Source organism: Primulina huaijiensis, chromosome 7 (genome assembly GCF_012295235.1).
Source record: "Primulina huaijiensis isolate GDHJ02 chromosome 7, ASM1229523v2, whole genome shotgun sequence".
NCBI lineage: Eukaryota > Viridiplantae > Streptophyta > Magnoliopsida > Lamiales > Gesneriaceae > Primulina > Primulina huaijiensis.
Genome location: NC_133312.1, coordinates 5,193,811 through 5,210,010, shown reverse-complemented (window position 1 = coordinate 5,210,010; position 16,200 = coordinate 5,193,811). Strand labels below are relative to the sequence as shown.

The 16,200-nt window shown below is 32.9% G+C and overlaps 3 protein-coding genes across 4 annotated transcripts; all 3 read left to right on the top strand.

The window, feature by feature from the left end:
* The first annotated feature begins 2,348 nt into the window (after nt 1-2,348).
* LOC140980832 (uncharacterized) lies at nt 2,349-3,774 on the top strand. Its single transcript, XM_073446891.1, has 3 exons — nt 2,349-2,353; nt 2,458-2,516; nt 3,236-3,774. The coding sequence occupies exons 1-3, from the start codon at nt 2,349-2,351 to the stop codon at nt 3,772-3,774; spliced, it is 603 nt and encodes a 200-aa protein (XP_073302992.1).
* Nucleotides 3,775-3,780: 6 nt separating this feature from the next.
* LOC140980831 (uncharacterized) lies at nt 3,781-4,734 on the top strand. Its single transcript, XM_073446890.1, has one exon. It carries the CDS (start codon nt 3,781-3,783, stop codon nt 4,732-4,734), a length of 954 nt encoding a protein of 317 aa, XP_073302991.1.
* Nucleotides 4,735-5,709: 975 nt separating this feature from the next.
* On the top strand, nt 5,710-8,619 carry LOC140981488 (ATP-dependent Clp protease proteolytic subunit 4, chloroplastic-like). 2 transcript variants are annotated; one of them, XM_073447900.1, is made up of 3 exons: nt 5,710-6,189; nt 7,309-7,813; nt 8,330-8,619. In XM_073447900.1, the coding sequence occupies exons 1-2, from the start codon at nt 5,747-5,749 to the stop codon at nt 7,793-7,795; spliced, it is 930 nt and encodes a 309-aa protein (XP_073304001.1). In that variant the 5' UTR covers nt 5,710-5,746; the 3' UTR covers nt 7,796-7,813; nt 8,330-8,619. The 2 variants fall into 2 exon arrangements, with proteins under 2 accessions (XP_073304001.1, XP_073304000.1); XM_073447899.1 differs by having other exon boundaries at nt 5,711-6,189; nt 8,319-8,619.
* The last annotated feature ends 7,581 nt before the right edge of the window (nt 8,620-16,200 follow it).

The window sequence follows — 16,200 nt, the reverse complement described above, 5'->3', positions numbered from 1 at the left end:
GTTTTTCGATGATACTTTTTTATCAACTATATTTGAATTCAAGAGCTTTAGAGATTTGAAAATTGCAGATATCATTGATGAGAATGAACTTTTTGGTAAGCTGATTTATTTTATTTACTTATGGATCTATCACTTTTTCTATCATATTTATGTTTACTTACAAGTTTTTTTTAATTTCTTTCTAGATGTCATTGGAAAAATAATAGCAAGTGACTCACCTCAAAATAAAGAAATTAGTGGACGTTCTACAAAACTTATCGATTTTGTCATTGAAGATTTAGAGTAACCACAATTTTTTTTATTTTCAGATTTTATTTGTGCAAATTAATTTTTGGAATTTCAAAATCTATATTTATTGTTTGTTAGAAACAACAAATTACCATGTATTTTGTGGGGAAATTTTGTTGACGAAATCATGGCATATTTGGGCAATGTCGGTGATGAACCAGTTGTTGTTATTCTTCAAATGTATCGTGCAAGACGATTTAGGGGTGAAGTGCGAGTTTAAAGTACGTTTTATGTCGCCAAAATGATACTAAATGGAAACCTAGCTGAATTTCTTGAATTTCGAAACATGTATTTTAAATTTAGATCTTTTTGTTTATAATTAAATTTATCTTTTTGTTGTGACTGAATGTTAGGATCGGTTTGAGGGAAAATCGTTGAGATACAATAGTTTGGTTCTTGAAATATTGAACACCGATGAATTAAATCGAGTTTGGTTTCAAACCAAGTGGAATACACTCGAAATAATCCTTCGTAGAAACTGATTAAATATTTTGTAAAGCATTTAAAAATATGCAAGTTGAATGAGTAAAAATATTTTTGTTGAAATATTTTATCAAACACTTTGTATGCAATATTTTGGTATTGGAAGAACACATAAAATGCTTCAATAATTCATCTTCAAAACAGTGGAAATAATAAGTAAATGTAATAAATAAGTAGACACGAATTTGTTTAAGGATGTTAGGAGACTTCAAATGCTCCTACGTCACCCCTTCTTTCCCTTGGGAAGGATTCACTAGAAGACTTTGATTTATACAAATCTTTGTACAAAGCCACTCAGCTTAGGACTTACACTACTGCCTAACTGAACTCCTAGCACTCAAGATTGTAGACAACACCTCACAATCAGCATATTGTTTAATGTCTCATATGCAAAGACTACATATACAAATTATTGTCTTTGTGCAAGACTCACTCAACTAATCTTTGAATTTCAACTCTCTTGTATATGTGTGAGTGATTGTGTGTGAGAAATTTATCCTTTACAGTATACATCTCAAATGTATCCTCACACAAGGGCTTGTGCTCTCAACTAGCTGATTTTTTCATGCTAACTACTCATGCTTTGAATCCTCTTCAAAAGCTCTTGTTTGATCTTCAAGATGTTCTATTTATAAGCCCCAACAATGATATATACGTTAGACACAAGAATATGATCGTTTGGAAAGTTTCTGTATTGTTTCTGAAATTGCAACGGTCAAATTCGCCTTTCTGGATATTTTTCCAAGTGGTCAACTGGTTTGGTTCAGTTTCAGCTGGTCTGGTTCAGTTGGTCAGCAGCTGGTTTGGTTCAGTTGGTCAGCTGCTGATTCAGTTCAGTTCAGTTCATTTCAGTTGGTCAGCTGCTGGTTCAGTTCAGTTTCAGCTGGTGTGCTGAAATCAGCCTAGCTGATTTCATTTTGCGCAGAACCAGTAGATTCATTGTCATTTATCAGCATCTTAAGCTTCGATTCAGACTTTGATTTTTGAAAATGATTTGTAGATCATCGTCTTATCTTTTCAACGCATACTGAATCTCTTCACTCTAATAGCCTTGCTGAGAGATATGACCAAAATACCGCAACTGCTCATACCAAACTGATTGCTAATTTCGTGCAATCAGTTCGGTAATTCAGCGATCAGTTAGACCTTGATAACATCAGAATTTGCCCAACTGATGTGAAATACGATTTGTTCGAAATTGAGTTTTATGATGAGTCAATTGACTGATTTTCATTTGAATCATCCAACAGAGAGATATCATCAAAATACCAAAATTTGTCAGAAATTCAGTTTGGCTAAAATCAGTTTCAGTTTGCTTCTTGAGTTTTCAACTTCACATGTGAGTAAATATGTTAGAAATACAATAATAAGTTTTGTTAACATCAAAATCAATATTGCTAACATGAAATGTTTTAATACAGAATTTTAATAACTTTTCCAATTTAGGATGACTTCTTATTACAAGACCCCAACAAATTCAATTATCACCATTTCAGTACAATATGCCCCAAATATCATGGATGAACTTTCGAATGCGAAGGACATTTTCAGGACCATAGAACAAATTTAAGATAATAATGAGGTATATTTTGTTATATTCTTTTTATTAATAAGAGTTTCACTCAAAATTGATTTAATTAAAGTATATACAATTGTTATTTAATTTTTTTTTTTGTCAATTTCCAGGTTGGGAGTTTTTGGGTTTATACAAGAATTGTATCTGTTGAATCTCATGGAAGTTGGTGGTATTTGTCATATAAAAAATGTCCCAAGAAAATGATTGTGGTGGGTGATATAGTATTTCATATTATAGTTCGGTCAACAATATGATCAAATCATGTGCAACCCGTTTCATTTTGACTCGTTTTTGGATTAGATTATATAGAAATTCGAAAAATATGAAACTGGTTTAATATGATATTATGTTAAATTGATTTGGTTCAACTACTTTATAATCCAAAACCGATCCAATCAGATCTAGGAAGACGTTTTAAATACCACACATGAGTTACTGGGCATGCGAGTTTGATGTAGCCCATTTGGTATCTTCGTATCCGAGAATCAACAAATTCGACTCCGCATTGTTCACAAAGATTCGGGTCTTCTTTTTCATCTCCGATTACTCGATAATTTCCACAAGCACAAATTCCACTTTTGATAGGCCCAAAAATTCTTTCACAAAATAATCCATCTTTTTCCGGTTTATTGGTTTTGTAATGAAAAGTATAGGGTTTTGTCACTTCTCCAACTATCTCTCCATTAGGCAGGATTTTAGTGGACCAAGCGCTTATTTGTTGAGGAGAAACTAATCCAATTCGTAGTTGTTGATGTTTATACCGATCGATCATAGAAGAAAAATTTTGATTCATTCCGATTAAGCTTCCTTCCTATTCATCTGGAAGTTTTTCTCAGATACAAGGAAATGATTCAGTNATATATTTATTTATCTATTTTTTTTTTGTAGAATTGGAATTAAATGAGGATGACATAAGAAGTTATGCATTGGTTGATATTGAAAAGCTATTGCAAAGCTATGGAAAGAGTTTACGTGAATTCCAATCAATGCCTTTTCCCAGTGATCAATATTTGCAGTCTTCACGAAATAGACTAATTCACGATGAGTTGCGGCTTGATAAAAGATATTTGTCACAAGAACATGATAAACTCATTAATAATTTGAACTCAGAGCAGCGTCGTGTATATGATACAATAATGAAAGCAGTTGTTTCAAATAAGGGAAGAGTATTCTTTGTTTATGGATATGGAGGTACTGGGAAAACATTTGTCTGGAAAACTTTGTCTGCATACATGAGATCGAAGGGAGAAATTATCTTGAATGTGACATCAAGTGGTATAGCATCTCTTCTACTGTCTGGTGAAAGAACTGCTCATTCCCGTTTTGCAATTCCATTTAATCCTAATGAGGAATCAACGTGCAATATCAAACAAGGGAGTCATCTTGCAGAGCTTATTGTAAAATCTAAACTTATCATTTGGGATTAGGCTCCAATGACGCATAAGTTTTATTTTGAAGCTTTGGATAAAAGCATGAAAGATATAATGAGACTTTTCAATCTTTCAAGCCTTCATTTGTCTTTTGGAGGCAAAACGGTTGTTTTTTGTGGCGATTTTCGACAAATATTGCATGTTATTCCAAAAGGCAGTAGGCAAGATATTGTTCACGCCACTATCAATTCTTCATATCTTTGGAGACATTGTATAGTTTTGATATTGACGAAAAACATGCGATTACAAAATTTAGGTTCTGATGAAGAATGTGCTAAAATAAAAAAAAATTCAGATTGGATTGCTAATTTAGGAGATGGAAAAATTGGAGAAATTGGAGAACAAAATTACGGTTATGCGACAATAGATATTCTTGATGAACTTTTGATCAAAGATTGCAATGATTCTATTGCAGCAACAGTTGAGAGTACGTATCCGTCTTTAGACAACAATATCAACAATACTGCATATTTTCAGCAAATAGCTATTTTGGCACCAACACTTGATGTCGTTCAGTCCATAAATGAATACATGATATCTCTAAACCATTCAGAGGGAAGGTTGTATTTAATTTCTTATACGACTTGTCACTCAGATAGAAATGTTGATCTACTGAATGATGTGCATACCCCTGAATTCTTAAATGGAATAAGATGTTCTGGAGTACCGAATCACGAGTTAAATTTGAAGGTTGGAACTCCGGTTATGTTGTTGCGGAACATAGATCATTCTTTTGGATTATGCAATGACACTAGATTGATCGTGACAAGACTCGAAAACCATGTTTTGGAAGGAAAATTTTTTACTGGAAGTAATGCAAGTCATAAAGTGCTTATTCCAAGAATAATTTCAACGAAGACACTATCATTTGATTGTATCATATGCAATTACAATCAACAAAAGTCAGGGGCAATCATTGTCTCATGTATGACTTTTTTTGAAGAACCATGTTTTTAGTCATGGTCAGTTGTACGTTGTTGTATCCAGAGTTACAAATTTTGAGGTGCTAAAAATTTTGATATGTGATAGTGATAACAACCCGAAAAATTCAACGACAAATGTTGTATTTAAGAAAGTTTTTCAAAATTTATAATTTGTTTTTGTTTTCTAATTGTATGATCTATAATCCATTTAATTTATTTGTATTTTATTTAAATTATTTATTGAATTTAAAACCACATTAAAAGTTTATATCATGTTTATCATTTTATTTTGTTACAGTTATTGTTTTGTGCATGATACATAAATTTATATGTAAATATAATATAATTGATAAACACATTATATCATCCATCGTCTAATACAAGCGCGATATTAATTTTCAGCCGAAATACAAAAATGACTATTTTATTCAGTGTTTCATTGTTAAGATCTATATGTATATGAAAACAATAAATATTTCACTTTGATAAAAAGTCACGTTGTAGAGAAAGTAAACAAATTATCATACACACTAATTTTAATAACTAATTATATAAAATAACATTATGTGCATCGCACGGGTGAAATACTAGTTCATTTTAAAATAGTAGTGTGCTATTGTTTATATATCAGGAAAATGGGATTAGGCATGTTACCAGATCTGATTGGATCGGTTTTGGATTATAGAGTAGTTGAACCAAATCAGTTTAACATAATATCATATTAAACCGGTTTCATATTTTTCGGATTTCTATATAATCTAATCCAAAAACGAATCAAAATGAAATGGGTTGCACATGATTTGATCATATTTATATAGTATTTCATATTAATAAAGATTGATTTTGAACTAGACTACGATTTATGCAGTGTTTTTATGTCCTTGAAATAATGGGCTAATGGGTCTCGTTGAAATAATGGGCTTTTAAATATACGATTGGGCCTCATTTTTATTTATCTATTTGAGGAGCCCATGCCCAATAATACTTCTTTTATGCCCAATTTGCAATCAATCTCCGGTGACCAACATTTTATCCCGAGTGTTGCCATGGACTCACTCATCCTCTCTGCGCCGTTCTCCCACCACTCCTCTGCCGCATCCAGTTGCCGCAGCTACCACACGGGCCCTCAAACTACACCACCTACTGCTCTCTGCCTGCACCATGCCAAAACCCGCCACCGAACATTACCCCTCAGATGCTCCCTCGCTTCCTACAACCACCAAACTCTCGGCTCTTCCGTCTCCGCCCCATCGGAGGAATCCATCTTGCTCCATCTCACGGATTCTTCCCCTCAGACTCCCGCAACCGCCATGCGTGGCGCCGATTCTGACGCCATGGGGTTGTTGCTCAAGGAGCGCATTGTCTTCCTGGGGAGCAGTATTGATGATCTTGTCGCTGATTCAATTATTAGTCAGCTGTTACTGTTAGACGCTCAGGATTCGACCAAGGATATCCGGCTATTCATCAATTCGTCTGGTGGCTCTCTCAGGTTTGTGTATACAAATTTGTCATTTGTTTAGTTTTATGAAGTCCTTTTAATTCATTTTGTAATTTATTACATGGGCAAAGAAAGATGGCTGACTTGGCTTCAGTCTTTACTAGTTAATTTTTCAGTTGATCTGAAGATGGGAATCCCAAAATCATTTTAGCTTTAGTCACAAGGTGGATTATGTTTCCATGTGTACTTGTTACGAAGATTGAATGCCCAATATATAGTATGAGTTGGTATTAGAGTCACTGCGAGAATATGATTGAGTGCATTTATATTGGTAGATTGACATTGCTTCTTATTTCTGGGTTGCCAAATGTTTGTGCTAGTCCATAATTGTTGGCGTATCTAAGATGGCGTATTTAGGTTTTTCCTCCTGATGGATTGTGTGGAGGAAGTCAGTAACTTTGAATGTGAAGGCCAACAATTTGTACCATTATCTCTTGAGTTGAAAGATAGGTTAAAGGAGTGGATGTAGTGGTCTATCTGTAGGAGGATTTGGCTTCATATGAATATTCTTTCTTCTAAAACTACGTATATTTTTTTGTTTTTATATAGTGTGATCGATATGTCTTTGAATCTTTCAATGATTATGCTATTTTCGTTATTATCACCATTCTCGTGCTCCAGTTAAATGGATTTGGCGGTATAATGTGATGCACTTGTCACTGAATCTTTTTTTATGCTCTGTGGTTTTAGGTGCTTCAACTTGGCGCTTGCCCCCATATCTACCCACCTATATCTAAATATTCGTCTAACCCTTCCATTGTATTGATTTTAAATTCATAGTTTTTATTCGGCTCACAGTAGTTCAGTTATCTTAATTAATGATAGTTTACTCCTACAATGGATTGTTCTCGTTTTCATTTTAATACCTCAAGAGTCATGATCATCTAAATTATCTTACCAAATATTGATTGATGACCATCATAAGTTATCCCATATTTATGGCCTCAAGTCTTTGCAACTTGAACTATAGCTAAACTTGACTGTATTGGATGAAGGCACAAGCCAAAATATTGATTTAACCCTATTCCAAATTCATCGTCCAACGGAATAGCTTTTCGTGGTTCAGGCTTGTAAATATTTTTTAATTATTTCCAAGTTCTTTTACTTCAGCGCTACGATGGCCATCTTTGATGTTGTACGGCTAGTTAGGGCCGATGTCTCCACAATTGCTCTTGGCATTTCAGCATCAACAGCGTCTATTATTCTTGCTGGTGGCATTAAAGGCAAGCGCTTTGCAATGCCTAATACCCGAATCATGATCCACCAACCACTTGGAGGTGCTAGTGGGCAAGCAATTGATGTGGAGATTCAAGCCAGGGAGGTAATGCATAACAAGAAGAACGTCACAGGAATTATATCTGATTGCACCGCTAGATCATTTGAACAAGTTGAAAAGGATATTGATAGAGATCGCTACATGTCCCCGATTGAAGCAGTTGAATATGGCTTAATAGATGGAGTTATTGATAGGGATAGCATTATTCCACTTGAGCCTGTCCCAGAAAGAGTTAAGCCCTCTACATTCAATTATGAGGAGATCAGCAAGGACCCGAGAAAGTTCTTGACACCTGATATACCTGATGATGAGATATATTAGTCTGGACATTTATTTCGGGTAAACTTCCTTTATAAATTTCATTTTTGCTTCTGTACTTGGTGCTGATTCACATGTACTTACGGATGTTTAAGATTTCAAATGAAACCTTGAATTCCTGTTTTAAATTTATTATCTCATCGAGCTAAAGAACAATTTTTGAGAATTTTAAAAGTGACTAAAATTATTGACATTCTGCTTGTATATTGATGCGCTCATGACTCATATTTCACTTACCAATGGCTTATATGACTTGTATCTTTCTGTTAAGGTTAATTTTATAACTTCTAGAAGCACATTTTTCGATATCTGCCAATGATTCTTTTTCTTTTTTTTGAGAGAGAGTCGATGATTCTAGTCACAACAAACTATGTTCCATCTTGATGTCTTTTCACGAGAGATCCTTTAGACTAGCAATTGATTATTTTACACTGTACTGAGCATTTGTATCTATTCAAGTTTCTGCTAATGCACTGTCTTATGCTACTATATTTGAGGGATTCTTTTTGTTGTATATTTTGACCAGACTGGCATCAGGTTTATCTGGCGAAGTGATGAAGTGATGAACAAATCAAGCATTCGACTTTAAAGACTTTTTGACAGGTTCCAAGTTTGGGAAGGGTTGCGTCAGCATTCGAAATTCCAGTTGTCACCAGAAATAGTGTAAAAGTGACTGATTAGTGGTTTCTTATTCATCAATATTTTGTTTGTAACACATGTAATGTACCCAATTCTGCTTTTCTACGACAAACTGGGTCCAGTCTTTGTTATGAATGAGAATGTAGAAAGAAAAGTTCAAGTTTGAATGCAGCAATGTTTAGACTTCATTCTTCTGCGTCCCATTAGATGTTACGACTTGTGGTATGTTGCGTGGAATTTTTGCGCATGTGAAACACGTAATTGGGCTACTGTTTCCATTCTAATATCATATCCACTTTAATCAGTTAGATGATTGATTAGTTCCAATTCAGCACGTCTTTCGTGAATTAATTTGAGAAGGAAAAGTACGCATGTTTGCCTCTGTCGAAGTCTTGATTTGGAGTACGCTATGCTAGTGTGATATATATCAATATCATTTAATGTATGGATTACATTAAATATTTTAGCTGAAGGTCGATGGATCTATCTACGTTTAACCACAATATTGAGCGGCGGGAACATCGGCGATACTCTCACTGGTCAACTGAGCCTTGATCTTATATATCATCATATCATCATAATCATTATATCATTGTATTAGTTACAATCAATTCACCCCCTTCAACTTTTTATATTTTCATCATTTATAAAAATTCATGTACATATAAATCATTTTTCTTCTAAACCAAGTATACAAAATATCTTTTAGCATTAACGTTTCATCATATAATTTTATAAACATTCAAAATAAACATATTAACATTTTATATAACATTCAGGGCACTGCCAAGAAGTCTATCATTTTTAGGTTTAAAATGACCGATTTACCCTTGGACTTAGAATTTCTCGATTTTGAATTTTTCTTACTTTCATTGACTCTAAATCATCCCAAATAATTAATTATGCTTAATTTAAATTTTTAATATTTTTATTTATCTTAAATTCGAGGTTTTCGATTTAATTTCCTATTTATTAATTCGTAAAGCTTTTAATTCTGGAATTAATACAAACTTTAATATTTTAATCCCAAACTTTTATCATGAACTTTTCATACCTAAATTACCCTCGTGAACCATGAATCGACCCCTGTGGACCATGGTTCGACCCCTTAACCATTTAACTCAAAAATCGAACCTAGTTTATTTCCCCTCGAGCCATCTCGCGATTTCTTCGAGCCACATCCGAGCCAGCCCCTGACCAGACCACCTAGGGACCCTACTGACCAGCTCCGACCCCTTGAACCAGTCCCTAGCCCACGCCACATAACTGCACGTTAGTCGCGACCGATAATGCAATAATAAACCCCAACTCGTCGAGGACTCCTCACCCGAGCCACCACCCAAGCCCGAACCCTTATGACCCTCACTGGACCCTCCTTAGACCTAGCCTGGACCCCCTTGGCCAAGCCGTGACCCTTCGCACAACTGCTGTGGGAAGAGTCCTATCTCGCATGGACTCTTCCCTAGCCGCAGTGCGTGAGTCGTAACCATGCTAGGACTCTTCTTCACACCTAAAAATGTCCAACTCGAGCCATGGAAGAGCCCTGGTCGAGCCGCACGCGTTGCTTCTTCCTAGCCGAACCCGAGTTCATAAACATGCAAGTTTTTTTACCAACCTTCCCTAGCCCTTGTTCAGCCCTTGGCCGTGACTCATGTGACCCTTAGCACCATGGAAAAACATCCTTCCTAAGTGTTCTACCACGGCAGCCCTTTCATGCAATAATATTATAGGTTTTGGATCAAGAAATCATAAGTTCTTGACATGACATAGCATAAAAACTAAAATAATTGCAAGGCAAACATATTTTTCATGCAAACATAAATGAAACATGTAATAGAGTGTGATAGATGAGAAAAAAGAGATTAAAGCGTGTCTTTGCATATATTACGCACGAAAACGAGTTGGCGATGCGAAGAACGACGACGTAGAAACCCTAGGCTGAAATCTTCCTCAAAGCCGTGGATTTTCTCTTCAAAATCTCGTGTGTGTGCGTGTGTTTGTTGCTAGGATGAGTCCTAGTATTTTAGAGGGGAAAGGGGTGTGTATTGTGATGGTTATGGGTGAGGTTTTAGGATTTTTATTTCTTTTAAAACTCATGGTGCAAGCTTGAGCTCATTAACCTAGTATAATAGGCTCATTAAGTAATATTTAAAATATTTTGTTTAGGAAAGTTCGTGAAAATATTAGCCGAGTTCTCAAAAAGTTCATATTTTCGTCGAAAATCGATTACCGTTTAAAAATACGTCTCAGCGTATAAAATCACCTCATTTTCAAAAATACTATATAGCATGTACCATATTTTAAATAATTAAAAAATATATTTAATATAAAATTTTCCTTTTTTCAGCACTTGGCCTCCGTTCCTCGATCGCATCTTGAATACTTTTAAAACACAGTTTTATGCATTCGTGTCGAAATGTGCATTTTAAACATGTAGGCATGTACCCTATATTTACTTCACGCAGTTAAAACCTTTTATTTAATTATTTTTCATTTTTCCTAGATTCGCATGTAGTCATGCAGTTAAAATCTTTTATTTAATCATTTTTCATTTTTCCTAGATTCGCATGTAGTTATGTTACGTTATCGTATTTTTGGATTGGACCTTACTAATAGAGTGAGAATATTGATGGATAAAGCCTATAGGGATACAGATGTTTCGGTTAAAAGGTTTGGAGATAGGATTATGTATCACTTTAGCCTTAGATCCAGAGATTGTTCGTATCATTAGTGCGTATGTACCACAAGTGGGATTAGATTATGAGACTCCGAAGGAATTTTGGGACTCTCTAGAAGATGTAGTTAATAGAATCTCCTGTGAGGAAAAGTTCTTCTTTGGTGGAGATTTAAATGGCCATGTAAGTAATGATAGAGTTAGGTATGAGAGGGTCCTTGTAGGTCAACGCTTTGGGGTTCAAAATAATACGAGGGTTTCTATTTTAAACTATTTTTTATCTAGTGATTTTGGGATAATAAACAATTTCTATAAGAAAATGGAGAGTCATTTAATAATCTTTAGAAGTCGACTTAATATAAGTCAGATTGATTAGTTTCTTGTAAGGAGAGAATATCTAAGTAGTTGTAAAAATTGTAAGATCATACCAGGAGAATGGTTGACGACCCAACATAGACTATAATCTTAGATCTTGCTTTAAGAGTAGAAGCAGAGGAAACAAATGTCAGATTAGGCCGAGAATCAAATGGTGGAATATGAAGGGATATGTATGCAAAACTCTTAGGAATGAGATTTTAAATATTCAGTTAGTCTTCAAAGGATGTGAGAATGTATGGCGTAAAGATAAGACCGATACCTCTGAGTTATTTGAAAAGAGCTATACAAACAAGCCAAAAGACTCATTAGTATAGCAGTAGGAGATACTGAGAAAAGAGCTTATATTGATTTGTATGATAGGCTAGGCACAAAAGGAGAGAAAAATATTTTTAAGATAGTGAAAGCCAGATATCGGAACACTAAAGATTTGATCCATGTCAGGTGTATCAAACATGAATATGATAGAGTTTTAATGCAAGATAAAGATATCCTAGATAGGTATATGGATTATTTTAAGAACTTACTCAATGATATAAGTACGGATGAGTTAAGCGTTGATAGATATGAGATGCAAAAAATAAGGCATCTAGTGTTTCATCATAGAGCTAGTGCTAAGTAAGTAATAGATCCACTGAAGAGGATGAAATTGGAGAAGGCAGTTTGACCAAATGAGATACTAATTGAGATATGGAAATGTTTAGGGAAAGTTGGGATCCAATGATTTACTAGGGTTTTTAATAAGATTTTAGATACTAAGAAAATACCAAAATCTTGAAGACATAGTATTGTAGTATCAATTTATAAGAATAAAAGGGATATACATGACTCGTCAGACTATAGAGATATTAAGTTTATGAGTCATACACTGAAGTTATGGGAGTGAGTGATAGAGCAGAGAATTAAGATTATCACTATTATATCAGATAACTAATTTGATTTTATGCCGGATAGGTCTTACATTGGAATCTATTTTCTTGATTAGACATTTAAATATAGAAAAAAACAGAAGAGCTTACATAGGGTATTTATCAACTTAGAGAAGCTTATGATAGATTGTCTTAAAAATTAATCTAGTGGATATTTAGAAAGAAGCATGTGTCCCAATGCTATATCGAAATCATTAAAGATATGTATGAATGTGTTGTAACTAGTGTTAGGTCTGTTGGAGGATGTCATGTGAATTTTATGTGGCAGTAAGACTTCATCAAGGATCAGTTTTTACCCCTTACCTATATTTTCTTTGGTTATGGATGAGTTGACGGGAGATATTCAGGATGATATACTTTAATGTATTTTGTTTGCAGATGATATTGTACTGATAGACGAAACTAAAGAATGTATAAAAAAAAATTAGATAGATAATATTTTGGATCAATTTCTGACATAACATCTGACATGTTGACATTTTTCGATACCACGTCATCATAACGTCAATATTTTTCATTGTCATTTCAGTATTTTATGGTGTCACATCAGCAATTTGATCAAAATTACCGAAAAGTAAAAGTTGAGATATTAAAACCAAATTTTGAAAACTTGAGATATTAAAATCAAACTTTGAAAACTTAATAAACTAAAACTCAAAATTGGAAAACTATTATCCCTTTCGAATAAGAGTAGACATCTTGTGTGAGACATGTCAAACATGTACATATTTATAATAGTAATATTTTTTACATAAAAAATAATATCTTTCATGGGTGACCTTAATAAAATATATGTCTCATAAAATTGACCTGTAAAATCATCTCACAAAAGTTTTTGTATTCGTATAATAATACTTGCGTTGAAGGATTCTACTGGGTAGTAATTAGTCATATGTCACATTATTTACTTTTTCTCCAAAAATAATTGTAAGATTTATTATAAGAACTCCTTCAAATTCAAATACTCTATCAAATCTAATAGAATGTTTGATTTGGAGAAGAATTTGAATAATGAATTTAATCATTGTATCTACATGGATTAGATTTAAATCATATGCGAACTGAACTAATCCAAAAAGATTTAATAAAAGAGCAATTTCATGCATCCTATCTAAGATAGAGATGTCATTTTCTTGATTTAATATTTTTTTTTATTATGGCATCAAAATTGGAAAACAAACCCTAGTAGTAGCCGGCTTTCCATTTCGATTGTGTGAAATTCAAACGAAAAACCTTCGGGTCGTTTTCTTTCGATCTATGATAATTAATTTTATGCTTCATTGAGGGTTAATACTATGACCCATGTTCGGTCAAGCACGTGAGATTCACGATAGAAAAAATAAACTTAGCCAAACATGAGCCATTGATATACGGTATTAGAACATTGTCTGCAGATTGCTGGTATCGAATCTATCCCACAATAGACCTAATTAACTATGATTAATCTTTGTTATTCTATATGCATAGTTTGGTACACATGATAGGATAAACGTGTGATATATAATATAAAGATAAGTTAAGGATATATAAGATGTAGGATATTATGTTTACTGTTTGGTATGATTTTAATAAGAGTGATTAAATTTATATATTAGATTGTAGTGACAAAATTAACTTTATCATAATAAATTTTATAATTTCAAAGTTGTTGCTTGATTTCATATTTCTTATCTGTTCATGCATCGACAGTGCTTGCATGATTTATTTATTTTTACCTAATTTTATATATTATATAATATGATAATTGAGCCCTTGATTTTGTGAGTCAAGTCAAATATCAATTTTTAAGGTTAATCGAGCGATACTAATAATTTTATTGAGATTTATAAAAATCATTTATATAATGATCTCGAGTTCATTTATATAATTATCATATTATATAATATATAAAAATAAATAAAAATATTTATTTGATGGGATGGTAAAATGAGAAAACGATATGTTTTAAGATTTTTATATATCGAGGGCAATTAAGTCATTTGTGGTGTTTTTTTATCATTCAATTAAAATTATCACATGTAATAAAAGAGATACATTATCCTTGTGTAAAACTATTTATCACGGACCCATGATATTATCATGAGTTTTCTAAAAAGGTACCAAACATAGGATAAGGAGGATTATTTATCAATTCATCTCTTATCTTATGTACCAAACTATACCATATATATATAATTTTTTGAGTTGGGAAGAGTTTTTTTTTTTTTTGGGTTACATTTAGGTCTCGAATCGAAGATCACGTCCCAAATTTGGGATCTTGGGACCGAAAGAGTTACGATTATTAATCAGTTTCGTTGTTCTATATTTTCTTTTACGCCTTTAATTGATGCCTATCAATTAGGACATGCGCGTTGTTATATTCTTTAAACTATATATTTTTGTTATAAATAATTCCAGATTTTGATAATTAGTAACGTAATTAAACTAAACTAAAAAAATATGCATTAGACGACATGTTAAATGAACTTTAGTTAGATTATGAAAAGACATTGTAAATTGTACGTCTTGTATCGACTTTGAAACCTTAAACTCCACAACTAGCAAAAATTATATTCTATACTTGACAATAATCTTGAGCAGCCGACGGTGAAGGAGCGAGGATCCACATGTCGGCTATTTTAAAAAGTCGCGGTTTTCGTTCTAAAAAAAGTCGTGGTTTTTTCGGTTTATAGATTATCTGACATCAATATCTCAAGTTTGCAGTAAAATTTTGGATGAGGTTCCAAGTCCTCCAACTCAAAAAAAAACAAGTATGTGTCTTTCAATATAAAAAAATATTTATATTATAACTCGAATCGTTGATTGAAAGTTTTAAAATTTTAATTAAATAAACAGGACTGCATTCAACTCTTAGCTAATGTTTTTCATGCACATAAGATAATTAGTTGACTAAAATTTATGTAATGTTTTGTTTAATTGGTGTAATTAATTAATGTTTCCTAAGTGCATGAAACCAAATGATGGTTGTTTTGTCATTAATTTAAATATTTGTATTGTATAATATGTAATGAATTTTAATCAAACGATCGCTTATATTGTGGTGTAAAATCGATGCATCATAGATCACCAAAATTATTATTTTTAGAAAATTGTAATTTAATACTTTTTCCCTTTTTAATAAATCTCTGTAGTGCATGGTGGGATCTCAGGTCGAGTTGATATAAACCTATAGAATTTCATAATATTTAGTCAAATGTAGGTTTTGATATTCTTCCAGACATTGCAATTTCTAGTCAAGAAACATGTCCTAATTTTATTTTATTTTTTAAAAAAAAATAAAATGTCACTATTATTGATCATAAAAATTAGGAACCCACCCCAATTCATGGCCGTCCCAGATATATAGTTTTCGTAACGTGCCTAAAAGTATAGGTAACGTATTACTCCAGATATACAGTTTTTTTAATTTGTGATGGGGTTTGTTACAATTGAGTATTTGATATAAGATATTTATCTTAAATTGGAAACGGTGCGTGATGAGTTATAAGTCAAACCAAACATTTTTAAGTAAGAAAAATAGTTGAAATAGTCCTCTAAGTTTGTCTATTTTGTGTTTTGATTTAATAATTATCGAAAGTTAGTTTTTTTTCATATAAATTAGGTTATATTTTGACTTTTGATATTTTTTTTGAAAAGCTGACATATCACCATAAAATGGTAACATCAGAAAATGCTGACGTATATGACGTCATGTCAACTCTCTATAAAAAAAAAGACTAAAAACCAAAACATAATACAAGTTACATGAATACTTACGAAACCAAAACACATCATGATGTTAGTTGTATCTT